Here is a 27818-nt window from a genome sequence, read left to right as displayed (position 1 = left end):
GGGAATATGTATAATCATTAAACACATTAAAACGTGAGAACAATAATAATCTTAAAAAGAAAATTAAAATTAAAGGAACTTATACTCTCGACATGATAATGGTACTTCTAAAATAATAATCAAATAAACAAACAAACAAAAACTAAAGAAATGAATTAATTATTTAGGAGATATTACATAATTATACCAAGTATGATTATTACATTTTGAATAATTACAATTATTATGAACGAGTTGCGGGAAACCGATCCATGTGTAAACATCATTTCGACAAAATTTCAATCAAAGCAATGTGCTACAAATAACATCACACCGTCGGTGACCACTATTTTTTTTAACTTTTCAAAAAATTCTTCTGATGTTGGGAAATTGTTCAATCGATTTAAATGGTTGCTGTGACAGTGACATTACGTCGCATTTTAAATTTTATTTAAACAAAAATTGTAGAAAGGTGACTACAGGGAAGGCAAGACTACATATTACCATATGACTACGTCCGAGATAACAAGGTTGCCTTGTTCATATGTATACTACTACCTACATCGAATTGTGTTTTTAATGAATAGCGTCGATAACAGTCAAAACATTAATGTAACTTTGTAAAATGATTTTACATAGATGAATGGATCGGTTCCCGCCACTCCGTAAGTATACACATGAAAATATTTATTCCGAATGTAGAAAATATTTGTAGACAAAATTTGAATAAAAAATTGAAATGGAAAATTTGATTAGTGAAGCAATAATATCATTAAAGTAATTAGTTTGTAAAATTAATTTTTGTAGGAAGAAGAATATATTGTTTTCGTTTCTTTTTTCTTTTTTGTATAAAACAATGGACAATTTATCATATCCGTTATGAATATTAGACGGAAAAAGAACACAAAACGTAAAGTTAGCGAAAGACATTTTTATTACCCGGAGGGACAAACGGTAAATCTAACATAAAAATCGAAAAAGAAAATTAATTTCATGCAATGCAATGGGCTTCAAATTGAACAATTTTATTCAACGTTGAAAGAATTATAGTCAAGGCCGAGGAGTCAATCTGTGTAGTAATCGCTTCCATAACAAAAGTTACCTTAAGAATCAAGATTTATCGAGAGTTAGCATTTCTTATAGTTTCAACTTCTCTATTGTTACCACTTTTCGATAGTTACCACTTCTCGATAGCTACCACTTCTCGATAGTTACAACTTCTAGATTGTTACCACTTCTAGTTAGTTACCACTTCTCATGAGTTACAACTTCTCGTGAACTACCACTTCTCGTAAGTTACCACTTCTTGTGATTTACCACTTCTCGTGAGTTATCACTTCTCGTTAGTTACCACTTATCGTGAGTTACCACTTCTCGTGAGTTATCATTTCTCGTGAGTTACCACTTCTCGTGAGTTACCACTTCTCGTGAGTTACCACATCCCGTGAGTTACCACTTCTCGTGAGTTACCACTTCTCATGAGTTACCACTTCTCGTGAGCTACCACTTTTCGTGAGTTACCACTTCTCGTGAGTTACCACTTCTAGTGAGTTTCTATTTGTCATGAGTTACAACTTTTCAAGAGTTACAACTTCTAGTGAGTTTCTACTTGTCATGAGTTACAACTTTTCAAGAGTTACAACTTCTAGTGAGTTACCATTTCTAGAGAGTGCAACCAATTATTCACACGAATTTTGGAAAAATTTGAAAACTTATTTATCTACTGTAATGTCATAATATTCACAATTTGAGTGTCACTTTTAGAATCAAAATGGGCTAGATTTAAACACGTCATTCACAGAGCGTACGTTTATTAACTGAAAATTTCGATAAATGGTCATTTGCGCACGGCTTCGACTTCGATAATTTCACATTTATTCACGGAAAACTTCGATAATTTCTCATTTATTCACTGAAAATTGACAAATTCTTGACAGATTCTTGACTAGATGTGTGTTTTATTTGTGGGGAATATGAATGAGTGACGGCGTCATGGCGTGTTTATGTTTCAGTTTGATTTTTTAAATTTGGTTTTTATGGTGATTATGACATTACAGGAGATAAAACCTTGTTCCTAACACGGTAGTAAATGGGGGTTTTGCGCACACGATGTGTTGCCGAACTCGCTTCGCTCGTATCGGCAATCTCACATCTAGTGCGCAAATCAATCCCATTTACTACCTTATTATGAAAATAGCTATAATGCTTGATTGACGAATCCGCCAGAGTAACGACCACTCGACGACAAATGATTATTTCGCTGACGAATCAATAAGTAGAACTAGTGTGATGAGTCGCACAATGCGATGCTTTTATGTTTAAGCTCAATTGACGTTTTTTTTTAAGTTTTCGTATTAAGTTAAATAAACTGGAAGATGGGATCTAATCTGTACTCGCACCGTTTGATAATGAAATTACGTTACCACAGCCCATTGCGAAAACATTTCTAAATTTTTTATCAACACCAACATATACTTGTTTTTGTAGAAAATAAAAACCAAAGAGAAAAAAAATGTTAAAATTACTACCGATGCTTAAACCAAAAATATAAACCAAAATTAAATAAAATTTGAAAAGAAAAAAATAATTTGTTTTTGATGGAACGTTCTCAACTGTAAAGCTTCCAAACAGCCTCCCAGAGAGACTCTTGCTAAAAATCTAATACGGTTCTCGGAGGAGATTCCTAATCTTTATTTGATATGGTTGCGAATGACGGCAACACAGTTTGGCAAGTCTCATTAGAGTAGTATACTAAAATTTGGCATGCCCTCTGATTAAAAAAAAAAACATTTTCGCAAAGCGCAATCAGTAATGCATTTATATAGCCTACATTTGGGCTGAATTCGGTATCGAAATACGAAGTTATTGAAGGTAGTATAACACAGGGCGACTTTCTTTTGTGGTAAGAATAAACAGTTTCATTTAACCGCAATTCACAATTTTACATTATCATTTGGCTTGTCAGCTATTGAACTCTATTGGAAAATATTGACATTAACTCAGTCGTAATTCAGCTCATTAATACGAGTCGACACAACCCTAAATTGTAGCCTAGTGCGAAAAAATTATATATTTTCGATGATAACTTCGCATCCGCGTCCTTTCTGGAAAAAGTGGGACCTTCGTTTTGTGTCAAGAGTGCTGGTTTTGTAGCTCTTTCGAATTAAATTCTACGAATTGTTAACAAGCTGGAGCTACGCGGTGGACTGAAAAGTTTTGCTTCGAGACGATATTTCTCGCTTTGACGACAGTTCATTCCGTACAACCGATGCTGATTTTGGAACTTATTGGTAACTGTAGTGAAGCGTATAAGCGCAAGTCGAATAGCTTACCATGATAACGCTATACTGGCCAATAAGAGCGGAGCAATGCTATGATATCGTTTGTGAAGATTACGGCATTCGCTAAAGGAATCTCTTCTAATTCCAGTTCATTTTGTGTGTTCCATCAGCACATATTTTTCAAAATTTCCTGTCCAATGAAAGCATATTGAGCAAGCAGAGAAATGCAAAAAATGGAACCGTAGGTCTATCATGTAATTTCACGTTTTTGCACTGTTTCAAGTGTCATGTCATTTGAGTAAAAACTCCTCTTTTTGGCACAGACAATTCTACAGCCATGCTAGGTTCTTTGGTGTGAGTAAATTGCTAGGTGAAATTTGATTGAAATTTATTATTGACTTTTGATGAAAATCTTACTTAGTTGATTCTCTCAGCACTTAATAGTCAGTCCACCATTTAAAGTGAATATCTCTAAATTCCGTCCAACTTACCTTGAGATCTTTCGTCCTCCCCAATCTCTTATATTAAGAGAAGAATTAGTGCATCGAACCCACGCTTATGTACATTTGATTTGCGTTAAGAAAATGCAGTAGCGATGACCCCGATTTCGCAATTAATTTTGTTTTTATTATAATTTTAAATAATGAACTTCCTGCAACGAATACGCACAAAACGCGTTGACATAATTTCATAGATCGACAGGAAATTGACGCACAATATTTAAACAGCTGCACCCAAGGGTGTCCTCTCAGCGAAATGAGATTTAGTAAACAATAATTGTATATGCTTTGAGACGACCGATTTCTCATACGCAACACCTTTTTGTAGTAAGTATAAAAGAGCTCGCATTGATTCGTTACATTTGCAGTTTAATTTTGTTTAAGAGACGGTTGGAATACAAATCTTAAAAAATCGTTAAAATGCAAATCTCATTACAATCTGTAGTAATATTATTGTTGGAAGTTCTGATTGCAGCTGAAGTAAGTGCTTTCTTTACCTTATAATGGCGAATTCGCTGCAATTTATACGATTACGCAACACACTTCATTGCTTTTGATTCACAACTTGTGACTTACGTTACACAAACCTAAAGATCTCAAAGAGCATATCATGACTCTAGTGACTTACGCGGTAAATGTCCGAGGATGTTTCCAACATCCTTAGATTTGTGTAAAGTAAGTCACAAGTCGTGAAAATAGCAAGTGCGTTATATCACGACAGAGTAAAATTAATTTTACTCTGCCGTGGTTATATCTAATATTGAGCCATGAAGTAATGTACTACGATACATTTCGGAAAAACGGCTATCAGTCGCTTTGCTGCAACGTTTGACATTCTTCTCTTTTAACAATAATAAAATTTATTGCAGCTGATCACGTGTGCTCCTCAAGGCATATTACCTCCAATTATGTTATCGTATGTGATGCCAGGTGCAGGAGGAGGACTTGCAAATGGAAAATAAGCCCTTCATTGAATGGATTGCCGATTGAATCATTTGAAGGTGTAAAGGGCGTATAGAAAATGATTTTTTTTTGATTATTTGAGACATAAATAAACATCCTTGTCGGTATACCAAAACTATCTAACGTTCTTTACTACTGTCACTATCATTTTCCCCTCTCTCATCTACGAAATAAGTACGTCTAAAGCAAAACTGAAACCAATAGCGTTTTTTGCTGTTTTGTGCCTCAACATTAGCCATGAAGACACTCAGTGTAATCGCCATTTTCAAGAAACTATTCAATAATTTCCGAGAATTTCCAGAATTCCATGAAACCAGGAATTTGAAAAATTTCCAATAAATTTGGATTTTCGCTAATCCTTTAAAATTCATGAATTTCTTAAATTACAGCAGCAAACGTCAAAGAAATTTAGACATGAATTTGCTTCAGCTGTTTTTCTGCTGATCTACACATACAAAAAATGCTCCAAACGTCTTTATACAGTGTTACCACTACCACAAGAGTATAGAGACTTATAAGTAGTTTAGTTTGTAAGAGCGAACCAGTAGAAAAACATATGAAGCAAATTCATGTCTAAATTTCATTGGCGTCATCTGTAGAAATTTTCAAAAAAGAGTATTGAAGAGTATCAATTGAATTGTAATACACAGCATTCAACATTTAGCAACAAGGCCAAAGAAAACTTTGTACCACACGACATCACAAAGCAATGTCCTTTCAACATCGCCTTCTATTTCAAAATCACACAGTGGAGGATAAATCATTGGCTTCTTAGTTCATACAAATGGTCTTCGTTCATCTGAACTGATGTCTGAGTTCATGTACAAGTGGAATGAAAAGTGAAACTCGGAACAGGTCGTGCAACTTTGACTCTCGATCGTCGTTTCAAAGTATATGAGGGGTATGGGTATATGCAACTGAGCGACAATGACTTAATATCACTGTCACGACGGTTAAAAAGACGATTGAGAATTAAGAGTGATTTCCTTGCTTCATTACGAGTTCCACGAGGTATAACTTACACCTCAACGAAGGATCGTTTTAGTGGTAGAGAAACATGGTGAGAAAATTGTGTTCCCGACTTTTCGACTATTATAGTGCTAGACCAGACCACAATTATGTGGAACCGCTGGTTGTAGTAGCTTCAGTGGCTGTATTAATAAAAAATATTTTCTGACTGGTGTAGGCTTGCAGTGAAGGGCTACATTACTAATTAATAAAACATAAAACTTAGACGGGAGCGACTTCTGTTAAAGCAGTCATTCCCGACGATTGTTCGCTGTATTTTCAGAATTGGGAAACTAATTCCTTGGATATCAAATGCCTCGGTAGACATAGAATAAGTGCCGACATCCACAAAATCTGTTTACCGGGAAGTGTACTTTAATATAAAAATATAAAAATTGACGGCACAAGGCAGCACAGAACGCCGCAATAAATACATGTCAAAAACATCAATCATTTCGGATTAATCTCGAATATTCAGTAAACATTAGGTCCGTATCATATGCTTGCACCAGTTGCCGCAGTAATTGTATCATTGCTTGGATACACCAACCCACCTCTCTGCTAATGTACGGCAAGTTACGATTCGTGTTTAGGTAGTAGAGGATAAATTTTACACTACGGACAATCTCTGTAAATTTCAAACACTTCTCTGCGATCACTGGAATCGGTGGCGAATACCGACGTCCGTCGAATGGCTGTATATCGGTATATAATTCGAAATCCTCTTCACAAGCTGTACAGTGACAACATCGGCCGCTGAATGTCTTAGAACGTTCACTGCGGCGGTTCATATCGGTTAAAAAGTGATTTCGAGACCTGCAAAGGTAAAATCGAAAAACGTTGAGGAAATGGACACTGGCCAAAGATGAGGCGGGTCGAAAGCACTTGTACTATTCAGAAATAGAAGGAATGAATTTCTTACATTAGTCCCAGTTCGATCGGTTCGTTGCGGTTGATTTTAGTCATAGCGAAACCAATCAAAGTGCCGTTATTATTCAGAAGCAGAACGTTCGGCGCACAGGAAAGTTTAAAGTTGCTGGCGAATGGAAACATACCGCAACCGTAAGTAGTTATGTCATTTCCAACACCATCACCGCTGAACGCAGTTTCCTCCAACAGCACACCATGTTCCTGGCTGACTTGAATCATGTGAAAAATGGACACGGAGAACATAATTGCAGTGATCGCATCACGATTGAACAACGAGCCAAAAAGTGATTTTAATTTTTCCGCCACAACGACCACAGCAACGTGCTGTTCCATCGAAAAGTTGAAAGACCTGGTCATATTGTGGATCATCAGGAAGACCTTTTCGTTGGCGGTCTCGCCAGGCTCCGTTACGTTCACGTCGAATGGTTCAGTCTCATCGCCGAAGCACATAATGATCCTGTTTTGATAGTCGTCCATTGACCAATTGCATTCGTGGAAGCTGGTGAATACGGTTCTAAGGCCGAGGTACATGGAGTCCGGGAGAAAATTGTAAAGTCCGTCGATCATCGGACACTCGAAATGGTGAAAGACTTTCATGGCCATTTTGTAACACACCCCGCTGCAAAACATCGCGGAACTGCAGTTCGGGCATGGGATCATTGACAAATATGCTTTGTTCGTTAGACAGTAAGTGCATCGTTCGTAGACGTGACTTTGGCTTAAGATTTGACTGTACGGTTTCTCTAACGAAATAACATCTCCAGGCTGCAACGGTTCGCTGGTAACAATGGCATCACGTTGCTTCGATAAACAATTGATGTAAAATGGCTGGCTTCCTTTGGCTGGGCGACTCAATTCTATTATATTGCGTTCTTGCGGTTTAATCCCTGTTGCTAGTAGTTCATCTTGAGCTCGTACATAACGTTGATATAATTTTGCTTTCAAACGATCGCTCAGTACGTAATTGAGAGCGGCTCTGACATTTACCATGCAAGCTTTGAACATCGACAATTTGAAGTAAGCAGCCGATCGGTTTGCGTAGCAAACGCCTATATTCTCTTTCGATTTGGCATGGGCCAGGGCCTTGTTGTACCATTTCTGTGAGAAAAAAAAATTCCCGTTAGTCCACTTTCTTCATGACCGTTATGTCGTTGACCTACCAAAGCTTCAACAAATTCAAAGCGCGTAAAGCATTCATTTCCAACATAGCGAAACTGTTGCGACTTTTCGTCGTTTTTGCCGTTACTCCAATCGATTGTTGGTAGAAAATCACTTTGTTCATCGATGGTCTCAGCTAAAAAGTCCAAACGTTGCATTGCGGATATTTTAAGCAGCATTTCCTTGTAAAATTCCATTAAACTTTTACCATTGACGCATGGTAAGTTTGCTAGCACCTTTTGTGTATATTGGGCAACAGACATGTTGATCTGCAACCAAAATATTTTTTATGTTTGGCGAGGCGAACAGTAATAATTCAAAGGAAAAAGTCAGTTGAAAATCGACAAAAATTTCGAAGAAACAAAAGATTGAATAGGTTATGTGTCTCCGGTGCTCTTCTAAAATTGGAGACTGTCATCGCCGTAATTTTTTGTAAATCAAATTATGGCAGATTCTCCTTCCAGTTATCATACCTTGAATGTTTATGTTGAAGCTCAAATTTGTTTTAATGTTTCTAATTTAATGCTGGCGTTTTACTACAAACAGAGTTCTACCGAGCCGACCAAACCGATGTGCTGCACTTCCCGCTTTATCCACAACTGAAACGTTTCAGAATTTTTTTCAGGAAATGTATTAGAATATTATGTTGACCATGAAGATTCTGTTATGTTGTGTGCTCAAAGGCCAGTTTTTAGTTTACCATTAGGTCATTCGCGTTCCATTCAATAGTTATTTACATGCTTTTACTTTAGTAGGTATGTAAAGTGACCTTTCCCTTCTAAGGAAAAATCCTTACATCCCTCGTAAAGTAAAACGTTATTACTATCACGATAAGTAAACGTTTCTTGGGCTGAAGCTTTCCCTGGTATAGTACTATTTTTTACCGAGATTGACTTATTACAACACTAGAGATGAAGTGCAAAATTTGCAAACTTTGGTTGCCTCTGTAGCATAGAACGTTGTATTAATCTCGATGTAATAGTAATTTATGACATCGAGTGCGAACTATTTTTTCATGCTTGCTTAGAAAGCCGAGAGTAAAAATGTCAATTAAGTCAATTAAGTTTTTCATGTGTCGGGGCCGAAAATGAGGGAGTTTCGAGATTTTTCTCGGGTTTTCGACCCCTTACATGAACATTTTTTTGAGTATCTGTTTTGGACGTTTGATTTTAGGCACTTTCGCATGTAGCCCTCACTTCGTTCGGGCTACAACTCGCGAAATTGCCTAAAATCAAACGTCCAAAACAGATACACAAATAACTATTGTATGCTTGCTAAGAGGACCGAAAGTAAAGAAATGTCAATTAAAGGGGCGAAAGCGAAATGTAAAAGTTATGTAAAATACTATTAAAACAAACAAACACAAACTATGTCGATCACTTCAATAACACACAAAAATATTGCACAACACGACAACGATTCTTGACAGCGTTCGTTTTTGAAGAGAGAGAAGTATCTCAGTTTACTATGTCTCTACAATTATGATAGATTTGTTTAATATATAATATACTTTGGTTACTTCTAGGTGAACAATTTCCAATATTTAATCCCTATAGAGATTACAAATTTGTCTATGTGTTAGCGGGGAACATTTTGACATTTTCTATGCTAATTAAAATAAATATTTTCGATGAAAGGCGAATATAAAATCCATTACATACCTCGGCTTCGCCTCGGATCAATAAAATGCACACAAAAACTCTAGTTTTCATCTTTTTAATTCCTTGTTACGTACAGTGAACGACATCTCAAATGTCTCACTGTCATTTTTTTCAGAGAAATGTCATTGTGAATTTGCAATGACACAATAAAAGTCTCAGAAAAATTTGACAGTGAGACATTTGAGATGTCGTTCACTGTAAATAATAAATGCTTTTGAATTCTCTAATTTCGACCTTAGACCTTACATGGCTTATTACATTACTAAAGAAAACAAGAGAATTTGCTCTGGAAATCACAGCATTATAAATAAATAATAATAATAGCTCGGGATAAAAATAAAGCTTTAATTTGAATATACTTTTATAAAAAAGTCTTTCGATTTAAATTGTCTTAATCTTGTCCCAATCTTGTCTTAACAAAAGTATTTAAATTGAAGAGTCATCCTGTCATCCATGCGCATAGACAGATTTTCTGTAATTGGTGCTTCACCTGAAAGAAAACCTATCCATGGTGAAGCCACGGCAGAGTAAAAGTAACCCAGGCAGGAGCGCTTGTTTGACTAGGGACCTGAATAATCTAGTAGCCCTATGTTTTTTGCGAATTAAATTTTTCTATTTATGTCAGTGTTCATTTGAGTTCATTTTCATACAGTGTATTAGGTTCCTCATTTGACGTTTCAATAATGAACCGCTCCTGCCAGGTTTACTTTTACTATGCCTTGGTGAAACCGTATAAAGACGTATAAACAGTTTTGAATCAAAAACATGCAGAAATTTCACTTTCTCTAACCGAATTTTCGATTTTCACGATCTACAGATGACACAGATATCTTGATTTCTATGCATACGATTTGTATGATTGCATACTTCTTGGTGACGATATTGTTTCCGCTATGAATATAATATATTATGTCTTCACTTTTTATGTTCATTTACTTTGTGATAATGATAGTTTTCAGATAGATAATAGCTACTTCCACCCAACTGAAAAGCAACGTCTCCTGTTACCATCTGTCGGGGTCTTTCAGAACCAGAACGTATAGGCTTTTTGAAGCAAAGAGCGAGACTTGTAACAGAAAAAATATCGTCACTAAGAAGTTCATATATCATGCATAGAAGGCAATGCCATCTGTTGATGGTGAAAAGCCTCAATATTACTCGAAAGGAAAATTGTACTAAACTCCCAACTGCTGTCATCACCTCTGATATGATTTCAACACTGGCTCGGCTTTGACATCTCAACTGTCACTTTCAATGAAAAATAAATATTTCCTCCGTAGTGTGTCAGTCGCACACATGTTTTTCACAAAGTTTTGCGAGATAAATTTTAGATTTCATTGAAAATTATGGGTAAAAAGTCCAAAGCGAGCAATCTTGGACGCTCATTAATTAGGGATCGGTTCAATCATGGTGGCCGGCGAACAGTTGACAATAACTCAATGGTAGGACACTCAGTTCTAACCAAAATTTCAATTATCTTTAAAATGTCTCGTTCGAACAGCTTCACACAACCGAAGTCCAGGATGGCTATGACTGGGGTCGACTAAATCTCCAATCCGTCACCGAAGAGTCATCATTCCAAGAATTTCTTCGTACGGCCGAATTGGCCGGCACAGAATTTCAAGCCGAAAAGCTGAACATTGCGTTCGTGAATCCTAAAAGTACGGTCGGAATTTTGTCTGCATCGGAACGTGCCGAGGCAGAAAGGAAGCATATTGACAAAAAAAATCTGCTCAAAGTTCCACGACGACCGAAATGGACGGCTGAAATGTCTGCTCAAGATCTACAGACCAGTGAGAATCTGAGCTTTCTGGAATGGAGACGTGGTCTGGCCATACTGCAGGAAGATGATGGTCTGCTATTGACGCCTTACGAAAAGAATTTGGAATTCTGGCGTCAATTGTGGCGAGTGGTCGAACGAAGTGATGTGGTGGTGCAGATTGTGGACGCCAGAAATCCACTCCTGTTCCACAGTGAGGACTTGGAGAGATATGTGAAGGAAGTGAGCGAACATAAAATGAACATGGTGCTGGTGAACAAGGCGGATTTCTTAACCGAAAATCAGCGACAGATCTGGGCGGAATACTTTCAGTCGAGGAACATTCAGGTGGCGTTCTTTTCAGCAATTTTGGCGCAAGAAGAAATTAAGAAGGAACAACACCAAGAACGGGAAGCCGAAGAACTCAACCGCATGAGGGATTTGAATGTTAGCGAAGTGACGCAACTGGCCAAAAATTTACTCGATTCGCTTGTCAAGACGGAGCAACAGTTAAACACAATTATCGACAAAATTGAGGCCCAGTCGTCACCATCGTCTGAATCATCTTCCACAAAAATCCTAACTCGTTCGGAACTGATCGAACTATTCCGTAAAATACACCACCAGCCCAAAGTCACCGAAGGATTGACAACAATCGGGCTGGTCGGCTATCCGAACGTAGGCAAGAGTAGCACAATCAATTCGTTGATGATCGAGAAAAAAGTGTCTGTGTCAGCTACGCCCGGCAAAACCAAACACTTTCAAACGTTGTTCTTAGACAAAGATCTTTTGCTGTGTGATTGTCCTGGATTGGTGATGCCGAGCTTTGTGCTGACCAAAGCTGAAATGATTCTGAACGGGATTCTACCCATTGACCAGATGCGTGATTTTGTTCCTCCGGTCAATGTTTTGTGCACACAAATTCCACGTCACATACTGGAGGATCGCTATGGGATAATGATAGCCAAGCCGCCGGAAGGAGAAGATCCGAAGCGACCACCATATGCTGAAGAACTACTGCTGTCTTACGGATGTATGTTTGACTTTCATTTCTGTAAAAGTTTCATTTTGTATGACAACGACGCTTCTTTCTTCCCACAGATAATCGAGGCTTTATGACCGCGAACGGTCAGCCAGATCAGTCACGTTCGGCTCGCTACGTTTTGAAAGAATACGTCAGTGGGAAACTGCTCTTTTGTCATGCTCCGCCCGGTGTCGATCAAAGTGAATTCCACACGTTTCCCGATCGTGTTCGCTCCGAGATCGTCGAACAAAATCTACCCAAACAACAGCAACGGGCATTGCGAGTAAGTAAAACATTTTGAATTCAAATCGTCTTTGGATGACCCTAACATGTTTCTCTGGTTTCGCCTTCCGTGCAGATAAGCCGACATCAAACTACCAACGACATAGACAGCACATTCTTCAACCAATCCACGAACACGGCGTACATAAAAGGCAATTCAAACTTTCCGCACATTCGACATGGTTCGACTGCCAGCGCATCGGGGACGTCCAGTGTCAGTGGATCGATGCAGGGTCTGAACGCAGTTGTGCAAATGGAAAAACCATGGAGGCATCAGAAGAAGGAGAAGCGCGAAAAATTACGCAGAAAATTTGCGCATTTGGATGAACATTAATTGTTGGCGTTATTGTTGTTGTAATGTCGAGACGTTGATGCGAGGCAGTACAGGCAATTCGAAGAAAAATATATTTGAATTTGAATTCCAATGGCTTGTTGATTGAATATATTGGTCTCTCAAAATGAAGCGAGTATTTCCTTCCACGACTTCTGGATGAGGCAGAAAATCAATTCTGAATCGATTCACCAAAAGACTCAAGGTAAGATTCGAGACCTTAGGCTCCCAGGCGATTTGAAAAAATTTTCGGATTTCAATCGACTTAACAATGTAAACTCAGTTCCAGTTTCACTGATTTTCCATCATTTCCTGCACTGACCTGATATCAAAACTAGTCTCAATACAAACAGACACACACTCTACGGAGTCATGATTTTTGTTAGATTTGATTGAAGTGGTCCTCGGTTCGAAACAAGAAGTTCTGCATAAAACAGGGACTAATATAGAGGAATATTTGACTAAATTGTCGTCAAAATAAAAGCATTGGTGCCACTTGTAGATCGGCAGTTTTCGAGTATTTCCCAAGTCAGGCCGAGCAAACGTTTTTCGTCTTATGTAATAATGTCGGTGGCAAAGACTTCAAACCGTGACGATTCCACAAAAGATTCTAGTAGTTGAAATGGTATAATGTACCGCTAAGATTTTTGCAAAAATTTGATTTTTTTTCCCACCTGAAGTTGTTCTCCCCCATAGAGTGAAAAGTGTTTTTTCGGGCGGTATATGGACCACTAGAATTTTTGTTCACCGGGAAATCAACCACCGCTATTCATCGGTCAGTCAGTTTTAAGAATAGTCATTTGCGAGCGAAACACAGACGAGAATTTCGTTCTTTACTGATGAAGCATTTACTGCCTTACGATTTGCTCTCTGTGCCTTATCTATGGTTCAACCTTAACTGAAATGATTTTAGTCAGAATGTTGTTGGAACTGTGTTTTAGGATGTGGATGAGTCGAAGATCTGAACAGGTATTCGGCTCGTTTGGACACACTCGCAATATATGGATTCCGGAAAGAACGCCAAAAAACCGCCAACAAAATTCAATGAAGCAAATGTCGTACATCCTTCCTATTTCTGTCCTTTTTGTGAGGAAAATATAATTTTCTTTCTCTTTCTTACATTTCGTTTGCTAAAATGAAAAAATTAATAAAACAATGTCTGCTGATGCATCGAACAAGAATCGGTTTCGATCGTCAAAATTCAAGATTTTAGAATGACTATGCTGGAAAACCGTGTATGCCATTCGCCCTAATAAAATAGAACACAATGGAACACGGGCCGCTGTGACCTTACTTCAAAATCGTGAAGCAGCTCGTCAATGTCATTGTCTAGATCCTTTGATTGGCTCATCTGAAAGCAAAATGATATCTCGCAGTGAACATCCACCATTCGTACATTGGATTGACAAAATCATCACACTTACCATGGATACCATATCGCAAATTAAAAACGCTCCTAGTGTTGCCTCTTCATGGTTGTCCTGTATGTCCATGTTAATGACGTGAACCGGTTGATTGTAAACCGGCTCTTTGGATTCCATGAATTCGATCACCTGAAAAATGATACGGATAGTTTGGTAACGGAAAGTCCCGTATAGTCGGGTTAGCATAGATGGGCTACCTGATCGTAGACACGCTCTTCGGCTGTAATAATTATATCGAATCGTTCCGTGCAGGTTTGGAACTTTTCTGGGTGCTTTTTGATTCTACGATTTCGGTCTAACATGTGAAGCAATCCGTTCTGTGTGTAACTGGAAAGAATCAACGAATTGGGAAATGAAAATCGAGGCAATGGGAATCATCCGAGGTGCGGAAATGTTTTCATTTTTAAGGGTTTTGTTTGGACTTTCGTAATTCAATTTCCTTTCGTAAAATTTCCCCAAAGACTAAATTGACTCCCTGAAACTGGCAAGTACCATAAGAGTCCTATAGATCGTTCTGGCATCATTCACGGGATAGCCTTTGAGTAATTTTTAATAAATCGCAACATCCTGCGCTGTATAGAATCGAGTCACTTGAACACCCTCCAACACTACTCTCAACAGATATTTCGTTCAAATGACATCTCCTTACAAATACAGAGATGCATTCCATCCCATTCTCAGTTGGGCACCACTACAAATTACTTACTAGGCTTTATCCTTGTTGGTCAAATCGTTGTAGATATCGTCATAGGAATACTGGCTGAATTCATACACATTCGGTTTGTCAGCGGATGTGCCAGGCAGTTTAACCTTTTCGCCAGTGCCAAACGATCGCACTTTGAAGCCCTTTTTCGCCAGAAAGCCATGAGCTTCCATCGACCGGTTCATATTTGACGAGCAAATCACGGCTATTGATAAATCGCTAACGTACGACATTTTTCGTCGAAATTTTTAGTTTGTCGAGTGTATCTTTCTTATCCTTGACAGAATTAAATCTTATTGAACAGGCCACCTTAACGGTATCAGTTACGTCTGCTGTGTTGTTGTTCGATGGTAACTCTTGTTTGGTCAAATTGATTTCAGCGCCCGATTTTTAATCGAAGTGTCACCGCTTCGTATTCATATTTTGAATGAGAAAGGGATGTACAAAAAATGATTGAAATTATAAAAAAAATGAATTGAAATTGCAAAATAGAGAAGCTTTGACAAATTCGACAAACTGCACTTCACTACCGATTATTAGAAACGTCTAATGGAAGCAGTGTTGTCAGCAGAATAATTACTGACGAACAAAAGTTTGATACCGGCTTAACGCCTTGCCACAGTTGCCACACGATATGAGTGCTGTCTACACGATATTATTTGATAATGGGGGATTGAAGTTTTGACCAATTCGACGCAGAATGTTATTCTAAGCAAAAAATTGTTCTACGGTATGCTTCTAAAATGTACAGATTTTTTATAAAATTTATTTTATTTACAAAGTACGACCCTAAATCTACCGAATTTTGTCAGCCGCCTAAATAAGTATCTGGAAAGTGTTCTGTATCAAGAACTACATGCGTAGCGATCAGAAGAATTTCTAAAAACAGTGTAAAATCAAAAATATAGGGCCGCCATTTTGTAATTTTCTTACAGGCGGCTGTACGTTTCGACGTTTAGACGAACTTATACAAAGATTAGTGTATTTTAGAGACATGTCGTTGAACAATTTTTTTACGTCAATTAAAAATAACTTACAAAAACTTCAATCCTTCATTCTCAATTATTTCAATTTCAATTTATTCAATAACTCAGAACAAAAAGGAAGATCCTTATATTAATGCACTGTGCGAATACAAAATACAGCAAATTCAAAAATTAATTAAACATCGAAAAAACCGTGTCTACAAAACCGAAAAACAAAAATTCCTATACGATTTGACAGACCTATCATGATATTGGCAAAAAGTTGAAATAAATGTTTGAAGTAACGGAGTAATCTTTCATATCTTAATATTTTAGCATTTAACTGAGTACCTAGTTTGTTCCAAAGTATATAAACAAAACACTGAAGGTTCAGTGTTTATATACTTTGGTTTGTTCATTCGATTTGACTCTTTCATTCAATAAACATCTAATGCACTAAATTTAATGTATTTATACAATACTACATATCTCTAGCAAACAAACTCTCAGCTCTCTGTGTCAAATTCAGACCTTATTTCTTTGTATTCTACAAACACTATTCTACACTTTGACTGACTTCGCTGTAATTTACATTCACGCGAGGTCACGCAGATCGCCATTTTATTAGATACGCGGGAACACACCTTTTCCATACAAACAAATTCACCAAAATTTAATTTGTATGGCGTGGTGAATTTTTTGTATGAAACGTGGTGTGTAACCCGCGTATCTGCATCTGCGTAGATCGCCATTTTATTAGATACGCGGGAACACACCTTTTCCATACAAACAAATTCACCAAAATTTAATTTGTATGGCGTGGTGAATTTTTTGTATGAAACGTGGTGTGTAACCCGCGTATCTGCATCTGCGTGACCTCCCCAAAGTGTACAGCCTTGACTTTCACCACCTTAAAAAAAAGTAGTTTGATTGCTAGAGAGAGTATTGATTTATAGTATAACGGCCCGGAAAAGGGAATGATTGTTGTCTCAACTCAGTGATGAAAAGTAAAACTTTTGTTACCTTTCTTTATTGCGAAAAACTTTGTATCCAAAATCCAACTCGATATTAACAAAACCATTTTTTGAAACTTTCGTTATATTTTCTAATCTGGTTACCACGGTTACCATCCTAAGAAACTACCCGCTACGATTGAAGCTTACTGAAGATAATTATTGTTCGCTGAATTTCGGCTCCCTCGATTGCTGTTAAGGAGTCATACCTTCAAAAAAATGTCTAAAAATCTAGAATTTTATCTTTTTTTTATAAATTTTTATTGAGGTGTTCCCTGACTCCTTAACACAAATCCAGTGAGCCGAAATCTGACTAGCCGCAATTGTCGGCACTTTAACTTTGATACGGACTTGCAACGACTTACACTAACTACCTTTGACGTATTTATTAGTAATTATCGGCGGAAACATCTTGCGTTGCTTGAGTTCGTAGTTAAGTATTGTAGGAGCAAACTGGGGCATTGCAAGATGAAGAAATTGGAAGAACCTAATCCTCAAACACATATTGGTATTTTCGCATTTGGAGCGAGAGATGGAACCCTCAGGATTGACAATTTCGAGAACTTACCTTCGAAAACACCAGATATATTCCCGTGAAGTATCTCCAAAGTCAAATCGCCAAGAAAAAATTAAATCGCCAACTGAAATCGCCAAAGTGTGAAGAACCGCCAAGAAAAATCGCCAAAGTGTGAAGAAACGACAATTATTTGACTTTTTTCTTTTTGTCGTTTCTTCACACTTTGTCGATTTTTTTTGGCGATTTAAAAAATTCTCAAAAACTGACGAATCGCCAAAAAAAGTCGCCAAAGTGTGAAGAGCCGCCAAGAAAAATCGCCAAAGTGTGAAGAAACGACAAGACGAAACAAGAATAGACCGGCTGAAGCCTGGTGAGGTCTTTTTCATTTTTTTTCAATTTCTGTTTACTACTAGCTTGGTACTCATTCAAGTACCACTTTGGTATTCAACTACCAAATTTTGGAATTATGAATAGGCAAGCAAGCCGATTAATTTCATCAGTCGGTGTGCAGCTCTCAAACAGTAAACATATCTACAACATCCGTATTAGTAAACTACCATGTTGGTAGTCAACTACCACTTTGGTAGTCAACTACCACTTTGGTAGTCAGTCAACTACCACTTTGGTAGTCAGTCAACTACCACTTTGGTAGTCAGTCAACTACCACTTTGGTAGTCAGTCAACTACCACTTTGGTAGTCAGTCAACTACCACTTTGGTAGTCAGTCAACTACCACTTTGGTAGTCAGTCAACTACCACTTTGGTAGTCAGTCAACTACCACTTTGGTAGTCAGTCAACTACCACTTTGGTAGTCAGTCAACTACCACTTTGGTAGTCAGTCAACTACCACTTTGGTAGTCAGTCAACTACCACTTTGGTAGTCAGTCAACTACCACTTTGGTAGTCAGTCAACTACCACTTTGGTAGTCAGTCAACTACCACTTTGGTAGTCAGTCAACTACCACTTTGGTAGTCAGTCAACTACCACTTTGGTAGTCAGTCAACTACCACTTTGGTAGTCAGTCAACTACCACTTTGGTAGTCAGTCAACTACCACTTTGGTAGTCAGTCAACTACCACTTTGGTAGTCAGTCAACTACCACTTTGGTAGTCAGTCAACTACCACTTTGGTAGTCAACTACCAAATACTCGATTTATAAATAGACCAGCAGGCCGAATAATTTCGTCAGTCGGTGTGCGTCTCTCGAGTAAGAAACATCTTTGCTGCTATATAGTTTGGGGGTCTAACTACCAACAACTACCAAATTGCAATGTCTGCTATGAGCGATTGGTTACCAGATAACAAATAATAATTGATTTGCCTGGTGTTGGTTTGCTCATAGTAGCATTGCAATTTACCACCGAGGTAGTCAACTACCAAATATTTGAGTTATAAAAAGGCAAGCAGGCCGAATAATTTCGTCAGTCGGTGTGCGTCTCTCGAGTAAGAAACATCTTTGCTGCTAAATATTTTGGGGGTCCAACTACCAACAACTACCAAACTTTCAAATTGCAATGTCTGCTATGAGCGATTGGTTACCAGATAACAAATAATAATTGATTTGCCTGGTGTTGGTTTGTTCATAGTAGCATTGCAATTTTAACTTTTATCAATCACATTTTATTTGTGACACAGACGGACGGACGGACGGACGGACAGACGGACGGACGGACGGACAGACGGACAGACGGATGGACGGACGGACGGACGGACGGACGGACAGATGAAGTGCCCACAATAGGTCTTTTTTTCCTATGGAAAAAAGACCTAAAAATTCAGCTAATTGGCGTTTCTTCACACTTTGTCGATTTTTCTTGGCGATTCTGTTGTACCGCAAAGGTATGTATGTGAAGTACAGACGAACTTGAACCTGCGAATTCTACATTATAGTCAAGTAGCTATGACGATCATTTTATAACACTTTTTAGTGATTTTTGGAATTACAAAAAATTCGCAGTATAGAAACTGCCAAATGAAAATTTCGTGGGTTTGAACCCGCGCCCATTCAAACTTCGAAAACAAAAACACAAAAGCAGATAAAAATCGCAGGTCTGAATCATAAAAAAAACTTGCAGGTTTGAGTTCTCGCCATAAAAGCGTGTTGTTGGATCCTAGGGAATTCATCCTTTTACGAAATGTAACATGCAGGAGTTTAGTTCGTCCCTACAGAATTCATTTTGCGAAATGAATACCAATTTTCATTGTACATAAAAAGTGTTTTAACACGCCCAGATACTCCAAAAAAAATTTCATGTAAGGGGTCGAAAACCCGAGAAAAATCTAGAAACTCCCTCATTTTCGGCCCCGACACATGAAAATTAATTTTGTTGGATTCGTGTTGTTGTTATTATTTTTGAAATAAGAAGCGTGTGGAACGCTTTAGTGTACAACAAGAAAATTATTTATTAATTTATTTCAATGTTTAAATCTGGAGAAGCACACACATATCAGAAACCTGGAGTGAAGACTGTGGATTGATAAGTTGTCATGTCTGGGTTCTAAGCTTGCCAAAAGCAATAAATAATCGAAGACGAAGGCACATTTATTGTTTTTGAGTGACATTAAAATTAATAATGAAAACAATTCTTCGAAAAAGTCGAATTCGGACTTTTTCCCGCAGTTTCCCGAGATTTTCGGCCACCAACCTAATATGTGGCTTAAACGACGCGTCTGGTCAACAGCTTTCAAGAAAAAAAGTTTACTGAAATCGGTTTTCATTTGGTGAAAATATTTCGAAAATTCACAAATTAGGTGAAGTTTTTCTTTTTTTTATAAATAATAATAAATTGAATTAAACGTTTTATTATAGATGCGTCATGAATAAATAATAAGAAAGTTTAAAAAAGATATTTCACATTGTAAATGGTTTCTGTACAGTGGAAACTGTAAAATATAATCCTTTAGGGGGCTCGTAACCGGTGCCGTCACTATATCTTAAATTTATCTTTTTAAAAAATCAGTAAAAACTTCGTGAAAAATGTCTCTTCTACGGCAGCTGTTGGGGGCTACTGTTTTGCTTGAGGCGCCTTGAACATGATCACATCTGTCTTCAGTTCTTCGACATTAATTTTTCTGGTAATAATTGGTAATTCTTCCCTAATATGGACCGTAATGGCCGTGCCAGCATTGTTGAAAATAGTTCTTTCTTTAAATATAGTGGTAACTGAACTAGAGTTTGTAATAGTCTGTGTTCCAGTATGTTTCTGAGGGCTGAAGGACGACGTCCTAAGGTCACTCAATTCCGCCCATTTTTCGTTTAAACTTTGATTTAAACCAAAGAGATCATATTCATCATTGTACGGACTTACAATTTGCTCGAAATATCTTACAATTATCACTGAAAATAGACATATCACAAGGATGGTTACGGTAGACACAATCATTGAGATACACCGGGTCTTCAAGTCATGACTCTCATTCAAATCGACACCGAGTACTTCCAATCCGACCACAATCAAACAAATCCACATTGATACATAAATTATGGTTGTCCACTGTTTATAGAATGACCTCTGCTGCATAAGAACATATTTATCACATTGTACCTGTAAGGCACTGATTTCTTTGATCACATCGGTACGGCGATCTTCTTCCGCTATATGTCGGGCTTCATCGACTGCTTGTGAAGATAGCGTTCTGATCATACATTTAATTTCTGAATCACTAAGCGTTGGTGACACTGTGTAAATCGATAACGCCGTGGCCAATAATCTATCGATCAATTCATGAACGCCTAATTGTTCGGGGTCCAGCGACATGTTGTTTCGCACCATAGGCGATATACAGAAAAATACCATAAAAACGGCTGCGTATGCCTGTTCTACGATGCGAGTTTTTGTATCCTAAAAAAAAATCAAACGATCAAGCGACAACGTTTTTGAAATAGATCCAACTGCTTGGCTTACGTTGTCTATCTTCATCAATTTTAAGAGATTGACCAGGAAGATCGGAGACGGTATGTCCTGGAAATATAATTAAATTATTATTGTAACACTATCAGGACTATCACGACACAACTCACTGTCACAGCCGCTTGGTGTTTTGTGCAACCCAGTCCCATGTAAACCACCAACAATATTAGAAATTGTCCCCATCCACCATATGTGGCAATCTTATCGAGATGGCTTTTCTTCATATATTCAAAGTGAATGATTGCGAAGCCAACAATCAATGTTACAACGTATGTGAGAATGTACCGCCAATTGTGACAGCTCCATTTCAAAGTGGATCGAATGAACAATGCGAAGCTACGGAGCTTTTTACTGTAGTTCAGATGATTGTCAAAAGCCTGAATCGTTGGTCGGCTAGGAACTCTTTGTGGTGGGAATTTTCTGGGCATTTTTCGTAGACTGCAAAAATTAGCAGATTGTTATGAATTGAACACAAAGACAAAAAAGAAATCCTTCGGATTGGGATACAAATGATAAAACCATTCTCAAGCCCTCAATAATTTCCAAACAGTTGCGTAATCCACTATTTTTACATCCCATGACTCATGTCAATAGTACACGCAGTTACATTGTTTCAAAGAATGTTGTACAGATTGTTGAACCATGTTGAATGGGAGATATATACGACATGTAGACCACTTTTTCATATATGGTAGAACTGTCGCTACAAACAACCTAACAAAGATTTTAATTGTTTGATCCGAAGGATGACTCACTTGGACGAGTTTTGAACATACTATTTGATTTTATATTACGTATACTTACATTACGTACCTTTTCAAATGTAGTGACCTGTTAAGCTGTGGATGTGGGTTGTAGTATGTAATTCACTGTTACTGTCTGACTTATGTCTTGATATTAATCCGACTATTGAAATTTTGGTTTTCGAAGCCGTCCACTGACTGACTGACTATACACCGCGACTCTATTTTTACAATACTGAGAAATGCCTGTTATCATCACCTTATCAGCTCGCACATAAAATATGCCAGTCAATGTGCAGAATTTTGAGTTCAGTGCATTTTATGTATATATCTTATTTATATACATAAGACATAAGTGGATAAGTGTAATCACCGGTAATCATGGCAGAGTAATAGTTCCATGTCTCAAACACTAGAGGGGTCTTCCACACTTTCGACTGTTGGCGAACACCTAATCGTTTCATTCATTCGTTTCTATACGTTTCGGTATACTAAGTTTGAAAAGTTCTAACAACTAAAGTTTTAATGATCACGAAGGCAGTTGGCAACAAAATTTGAACGGTTCAGTGGATTTTTCCATATAAAATTATTTTGTCATTTGTAATATTCACAAACACTTTGTCTAAATCAAGGTTTTGTAGATACAGGTTACGCATACTGCTCATTTTGCAACAGAAACTGAATTTTGAAATCCCCTTTGTTAAGCGCTCACACTTACGTATATAACTTTAGACATACCTAACGGACTTGTCTTCATCTCCCGGAAACTAACATTTGCAATTAGAAAAAAATTAAGAAAATTGTATTCTTGACGGTCGCCTGACAACGATAATTTTTCATTCCGTTGTCTCTGTCTCCTTTACGTGAATTTTTGCGATTTCCTTGGTAATTTTCTGGAAATCATATCGCTTCCAGAGAATTACCGCCTATATCCATTATGCTCTTGTCGTCGTGATTTCAAACAAAAATTTAATATTCATTTTTTCGATGGTGCTCTCGTTATCAAAGTTCGTTAGTGAACAACTTTACAAGCTGTAATTTACAACTAGGTCAACCCCATAACTTGAACGAAGCTTTCAAGTTTTTTGTAAAATTTGGCTGATTATGAAAAATCATTATGAACAATAGGTATTTGAAAGCATTCGAGCTTACACGAGTCGAAAATCGTTGTTTTCATCGAATCCACGCCATTTAGTATGGAAATGAAAACTATAATTGAGATATCTTTGCTGTTTTAAGTGGTTCTTCATATTTTTTGGACCAAAATGTTTTAAAGTATGTTTGGAATCGATTGACATAAACAAAATAATAAAATAGAAAAAAATATTTTCACACAATCTGTTAATGCCAATCGATTCCAAACACATTTTAAAACATTGTGGTCCAAAAAAATATGAAAAACCACTTAAAACAGCAAAGATATCTAAATTTTAGTTTTCATTTCCATACTAAATCGCAAAATAGAAAAACTGACAGATCGTAACAAAGGAGAAAAAAGCTCTCTCTGACGTATAAATTTATGACTAATGGCGTGGATTCCTTGAACGCTCGATTGCCCTAACATGTGAAATCCATGACAAAACTCGGTAAAAAGTGAAAAGTCACGTTTTAATGTGTTTATTGACCTCAGATTCGCCTCTTTAGAATTGTAACACATACTGGAGCTACGCGGTGTACTTACTATGTGTAACATGCAAATATGGTCACGATTGTAGTTAATTTATTTAACACAGATACCAAATGTCATGTGGAATGCGTGGAACGCGAGTGCTTGGAGAAACAGCGACTGCTACGCAATTGACATCTGATTGATTTTTTTGTTGATTTGTTGGTTTTGTCGGGTGCTTTTCAATTTTAACATTTTCTTTCGGTTTGGTGTAACAAGGACTGAAACAGCTTCTAGTTTTGTGTTAAAATTGTTTCAAAGTCTTCTAAATTTTATAGGTGTCAGATGTGTTCGTATATAATAAGCCCTAATTAGGCCGTTAAATCGTGAATTTTGCTTTGTGTTTGAGTGATTTGTTTCCGTACAGAACTCATTCTGTTCTTTTCTTCTTTAAAAGAAAAATTTAATTAATTTGATAATACAGTAGGCAAAGTATCTAAATTAATAATTTTCCATTAATTCGTCACAACTTTTAATTCATAATTCAATCCTGAAAATTCGTCAATCTAAAAATACACTGCTCGTTCGCATTCACATCCGCAATCAACAAACGTCAAATGGTTTTCATTGTCTCATTAGATTTTTTTGTGAAAATGTTTTTTGAGTACCTATTAAACCAGAGCTCTCAATATTTCCGAAATTGTTTCATTTCGAATAAGGAAAGTGCTCTTAAAATCAACAAATCGAAAACAAAAAACAATGTTTTTTATTCTTGGAGTTATTTTCAGAAAAGTTATGCTCCGCAAGTGTCGGATATCGATTTTTTTTTAATAAAACTTAGATTTATTGATCAAAAACAGTTAAAGAACTTATATAAATTGTTCTTCGCTTGTTCGATACTGTTTTTAATTCATTCTCATTTAAAATGTGTTTTCACTACTTATCTACTCGAAAATAAAGAAATATCAGGAATTCCTAATAAGTTGCAGATGTTTTCGATTCAAAAGTTTTTTTCCTCTATTTCAATGGATCTTTATTTTAATATTGAATAATAGAAGGGTTCTATTAGCCGGGCTCACTGAATATCTTTGAATTTTGACCTAATCTCTTTTTAAGTATCTACAGAAATTCTTATCAAGTCACTTTGGAGGAATTATTTCAGCAACCCCTTCTTAATAAGATTTAAAAAATCCATTAGTCGAAAAGATAAATCTGATAAATTTATTGCACTCTTAGCGCTGGTTTTTGTATTGAACTTCTTGAAATAAGTACGTTACTTCAGTTAATTCATTCTTCATTTGGTTTTTCGTTGCTCTTTTTAGAAAAATACCTTGCAGTGCTGCTTGATAATTTATTAATCCAGTGGGGAATAATATCCCTCACCTATGGCATTATGTAATAAATCTCATATTTCCATCTCCGAAATGCTGCGTAAAGGTCGAACATTAACAAATTTGGACAATTGAAAAATATCAGAAAATGTGAGTGTAGAAAATGGCTTGACTACTACACCTCGTAGGCTTATCTCAAATCTTAATAAAATTCTAAGCTCTAACCGTAGCTCAACTTTTTTTCGTTTTAAATATATTCTTTGGTTTTTCTGTCAGAAGGATGTGCTATGTGACAATAAACTAAAGTTGGTTGATTTCTTGGACTATAGCGGTGGTTTGTAAATAAAAGACGTTAGTTTACGCAATATTTCGAGCTTCGGCTTTGCTCTTCATCAGGCTCTTTTGACTACTAATTACATTACTGAAAATCAACAAAAATATGAAGCTAAGACTACTAACTCCTCTCCACATGCATATTACAAATGTTTTGTAGCTTTGACTTTCATTTAGCCAACGGCGAAGAAACAAAATCCAACATGTGTCAATAAACATCAGACGCATCTTCATTGTATTTTCGTTAGTAATTTGAAGGACACCACGAGTGTAATCGAAAATCATTGAAATAGGAATAGCCTTAAACCTGATATGATCTGGATCAGATCTGATAGATTTTGACTTGACCTGATTTGAGTTGAACCTGAAAATACAGACACTGACCTGAAGTGAATTCTAACAGACCTATTTCGCAAATTATTTTAACAATATCTTGAGAAATTTGTTACTTCTATTATGCAAATATCCTCCGTGAAACTACGAAACGAAAATTACGATTTTAGAACTCAGCGGCAAAGGAAACTAATAAGAAATATGCAAATGAATCAGGTCAATCCTGGTTATTTCAGGTTAAATTTAAAACATGTCAGGTCAGATCAGGTTTTTGATTTTCATGTCAAAAACCTACCTATTCCGAGGCATAAGTGGTTTGTAGTGTGGCCAAGCTAATTCACTGACCGAAAACAGCATGGTTGCCTCACCTTTTTAAGTACAATCTTCAAAACAACCTTCAAAAGAAATCTTTTCCTATTTGATTTTCCACATAAACTGAAACTTTGCCTAAATCTTTTGCCGATCCCAAAATGCATTCCAATTTGCTGTAAAGATCTTCGCATCATCGATTAAATACAACAGTCGATTGAATTGACGATTCAAAGGCTTGCGTAGCATAAATTTCCTGAAAATAACTCCAAGAATAAAAACATTATTTTTTGTTTTCGATTTGTTGATTTTAAGAGCACTTTCCTTATTCGAAATTTATAAAAATTATCAATTGAAGCATCTTGTAAACAATTTATTGAATCGAATAAATGAAACAATTTCGGAAATATTGAGAGCTCTGGTTTAATAGGTACTCAAAAAACATTTTCACAAAAAAATCTAATGAGATAATGAAAACCGTTTGACGTTTGTTGATTGCGGATGTGAATGCGTACGAGCAGTGTATTTTTAGATTGACGAATTTTCAGGATTGAATTATGAATTAAAAGTTCTGACGAATTAATGGAAAATTATTAATTTAGATACTTTGCCTACTGTATTATCAAATTAATTAAATTTTTCTTTAAAAAAAGACAAGAACAGAATGAGTTCTGTACGGAAACAAATCACTCAAACACAAAGCAAAATTCACGATTTAACGGCCTAATTAGGGCTTATTATACACGAACACATCTGAAACCTATAAAATTTAGAATATTTTGAAACAATTTTAACACAAAAGTAGAAGCTGTTTCAGTCCTTGTTACACCAAACCGAAAGAAAATGTTAAAATTGAAAAGCACTCGACAAAACCAACAAATCAACAAAAAAATCAATCAGATGTCAATTGCGTAGCAGTCGCTGTTTCTCCAAGCACTCGCGTTCCACGCATTCCACATGACATTTGGTATCTGTGTTAAATAAATTAACTACGATCGTGACCATATTTGCATGTTACACATAGTAGTTTAAGGAACTATGTTAAAAAATAAATGAAATTGAAAACTCTCTCGAAAACAGGAAGTTTTAACTTTTATCCCTTGTGAGGTAGATGACTATTTCTTACAGAAACAATGTATGAATCCTGCGCTAATTTTCATATTTTGTCGCTGCTAGAGAATACTATGTTCCAGCCCTTGTAGTATTTTAGATTTGCGTCATAATCAAATTTTGTGTGAAAAACATTATTTATTGCCTCTACGAAAGTACGATTGTGTCAATATTTGTGGATGTTGTTGGCTCTTTCGACTAGCTGAATGTAATTGATGTCGTTGTTATTTTTAGAAAAATTAATGTTTATGAAGCTGGAGATATAGCACGTCATTTATAAAAATAAATTTGCACATTTCGAATTTGTTCAATAAGGGCAACATCCTCGGTAATGTTTGAAGACGCAAACGTGTTGATTGAAGAAGAAAAAAATATTATTTTAGTCGGCGATAAAAATTATGGTGCCTGCAAATTCAGACGAGACCGTCACCGATAACTTAGTTACATTTGCTTTTCGGAAGCTGACAAATAAATGTAAAACTTTCTGAATGATAATAGGAGATTATATTAATTAATAATTATTATTATTATATTAATAGGAGAAAAAGAAAATTCCATAAAACTGCAGATTATTATCAGATATGATCGGCAACTTGACTGGACTTAACAAAACGGGGTTTTCGGTAGAATATCAGCCCTTAA

General features: G+C 36.6%; 4 protein-coding genes and 3 long non-coding RNA genes across 8 annotated transcripts; 2 read left to right on the top strand and 5 right to left on the bottom strand.

The window, feature by feature from the left end:
• Positions 1-351: 351 nt before the first annotated feature.
• LOC119084333 lies at positions 352-25915 on the bottom strand. Its single transcript, XR_005089045.1, has 3 exons — positions 25903-25915; positions 16446-16457; positions 352-472 (listed from the first exon to the last, which is right to left on the bottom strand). It is a non-coding gene; the product is annotated as an uncharacterized LOC119084333 (long non-coding RNA).
• LOC119084334 lies at positions 1048-1398 on the bottom strand. Its single transcript, XR_005089046.1, has 2 exons — positions 1317-1398; positions 1048-1216 (listed from the first exon to the last, which is right to left on the bottom strand). It is a non-coding gene; the product is annotated as an uncharacterized LOC119084334 (long non-coding RNA).
• Positions 4103-4841, top strand: LOC119084332. The gene is made up of 2 exons (XR_005089044.1): positions 4103-4240; positions 4630-4841. It is a non-coding gene; the product is annotated as an uncharacterized LOC119084332 (long non-coding RNA).
• LOC119084326 (SET and MYND domain-containing protein 4-like) lies at positions 6085-8503 on the bottom strand. The gene is made up of 4 exons (XM_037194256.1): positions 8293-8503; positions 7822-8088; positions 6654-7759; positions 6085-6547 (listed from the first exon to the last, which is right to left on the bottom strand). The coding sequence occupies exons 2-4, from the start codon at positions 8080-8082 to the stop codon at positions 6178-6180; spliced, it is 1737 nt and encodes a 578-aa protein (XP_037050151.1). The 5' UTR covers positions 8083-8088; positions 8293-8503; the 3' UTR covers positions 6085-6177.
• Positions 10683-12964, top strand: LOC119084325 (large subunit GTPase 1 homolog). The gene is made up of 4 exons (XM_037194255.1): positions 10683-10922; positions 10982-12272; positions 12341-12546; positions 12622-12964. Exons 1-4 carry the CDS (start codon positions 10827-10829, stop codon positions 12877-12879), a joined length of 1851 nt encoding a protein of 616 aa, XP_037050150.1. The 5' UTR covers positions 10683-10826; the 3' UTR covers positions 12880-12964.
• On the bottom strand, positions 13979-15550 carry LOC119084331 (RNA polymerase II subunit A C-terminal domain phosphatase SSU72). The gene is made up of 4 exons (XM_037194262.1): positions 15007-15550; positions 14498-14627; positions 14301-14429; positions 13979-14227 (listed from the first exon to the last, which is right to left on the bottom strand). The coding sequence occupies exons 1-4, from the start codon at positions 15234-15236 to the stop codon at positions 14126-14128; spliced, it is 591 nt and encodes a 196-aa protein (XP_037050157.1). The 5' UTR covers positions 15237-15550; the 3' UTR covers positions 13979-14125.
• On the bottom strand, positions 20257-22441 carry LOC119084328. Of its 2 annotated transcripts, none has more exons than XM_037194260.1 (4): positions 22216-22441; positions 21522-21849; positions 21406-21462; positions 20257-21342 (listed from the first exon to the last, which is right to left on the bottom strand). In XM_037194260.1, exons 2-4 carry the CDS (start codon positions 21837-21839, stop codon positions 20506-20508), a joined length of 1212 nt encoding a protein of 403 aa, XP_037050155.1. In that variant the 5' UTR covers positions 21840-21849; positions 22216-22441; the 3' UTR covers positions 20257-20505. The 2 variants fall into 2 exon arrangements, with proteins under 2 accessions (XP_037050155.1, XP_037050153.1); XM_037194258.1 differs by having other exon boundaries at positions 22225-22441.
• Positions 25916-27818: the final 1903 nt, after the last annotated feature.

This window comes from Bradysia coprophila, unplaced genomic scaffold (assembly GCF_014529535.1).
Source record: "Bradysia coprophila strain Holo2 unplaced genomic scaffold, BU_Bcop_v1 contig_732, whole genome shotgun sequence".
Classification (NCBI taxonomy): domain Eukaryota; kingdom Metazoa; phylum Arthropoda; class Insecta; order Diptera; family Sciaridae; genus Bradysia; species Bradysia coprophila.
The sequence above is the reverse complement of the archived record's forward strand: the minus strand, read 5'-3'. Positions and strand labels throughout refer to the sequence as shown.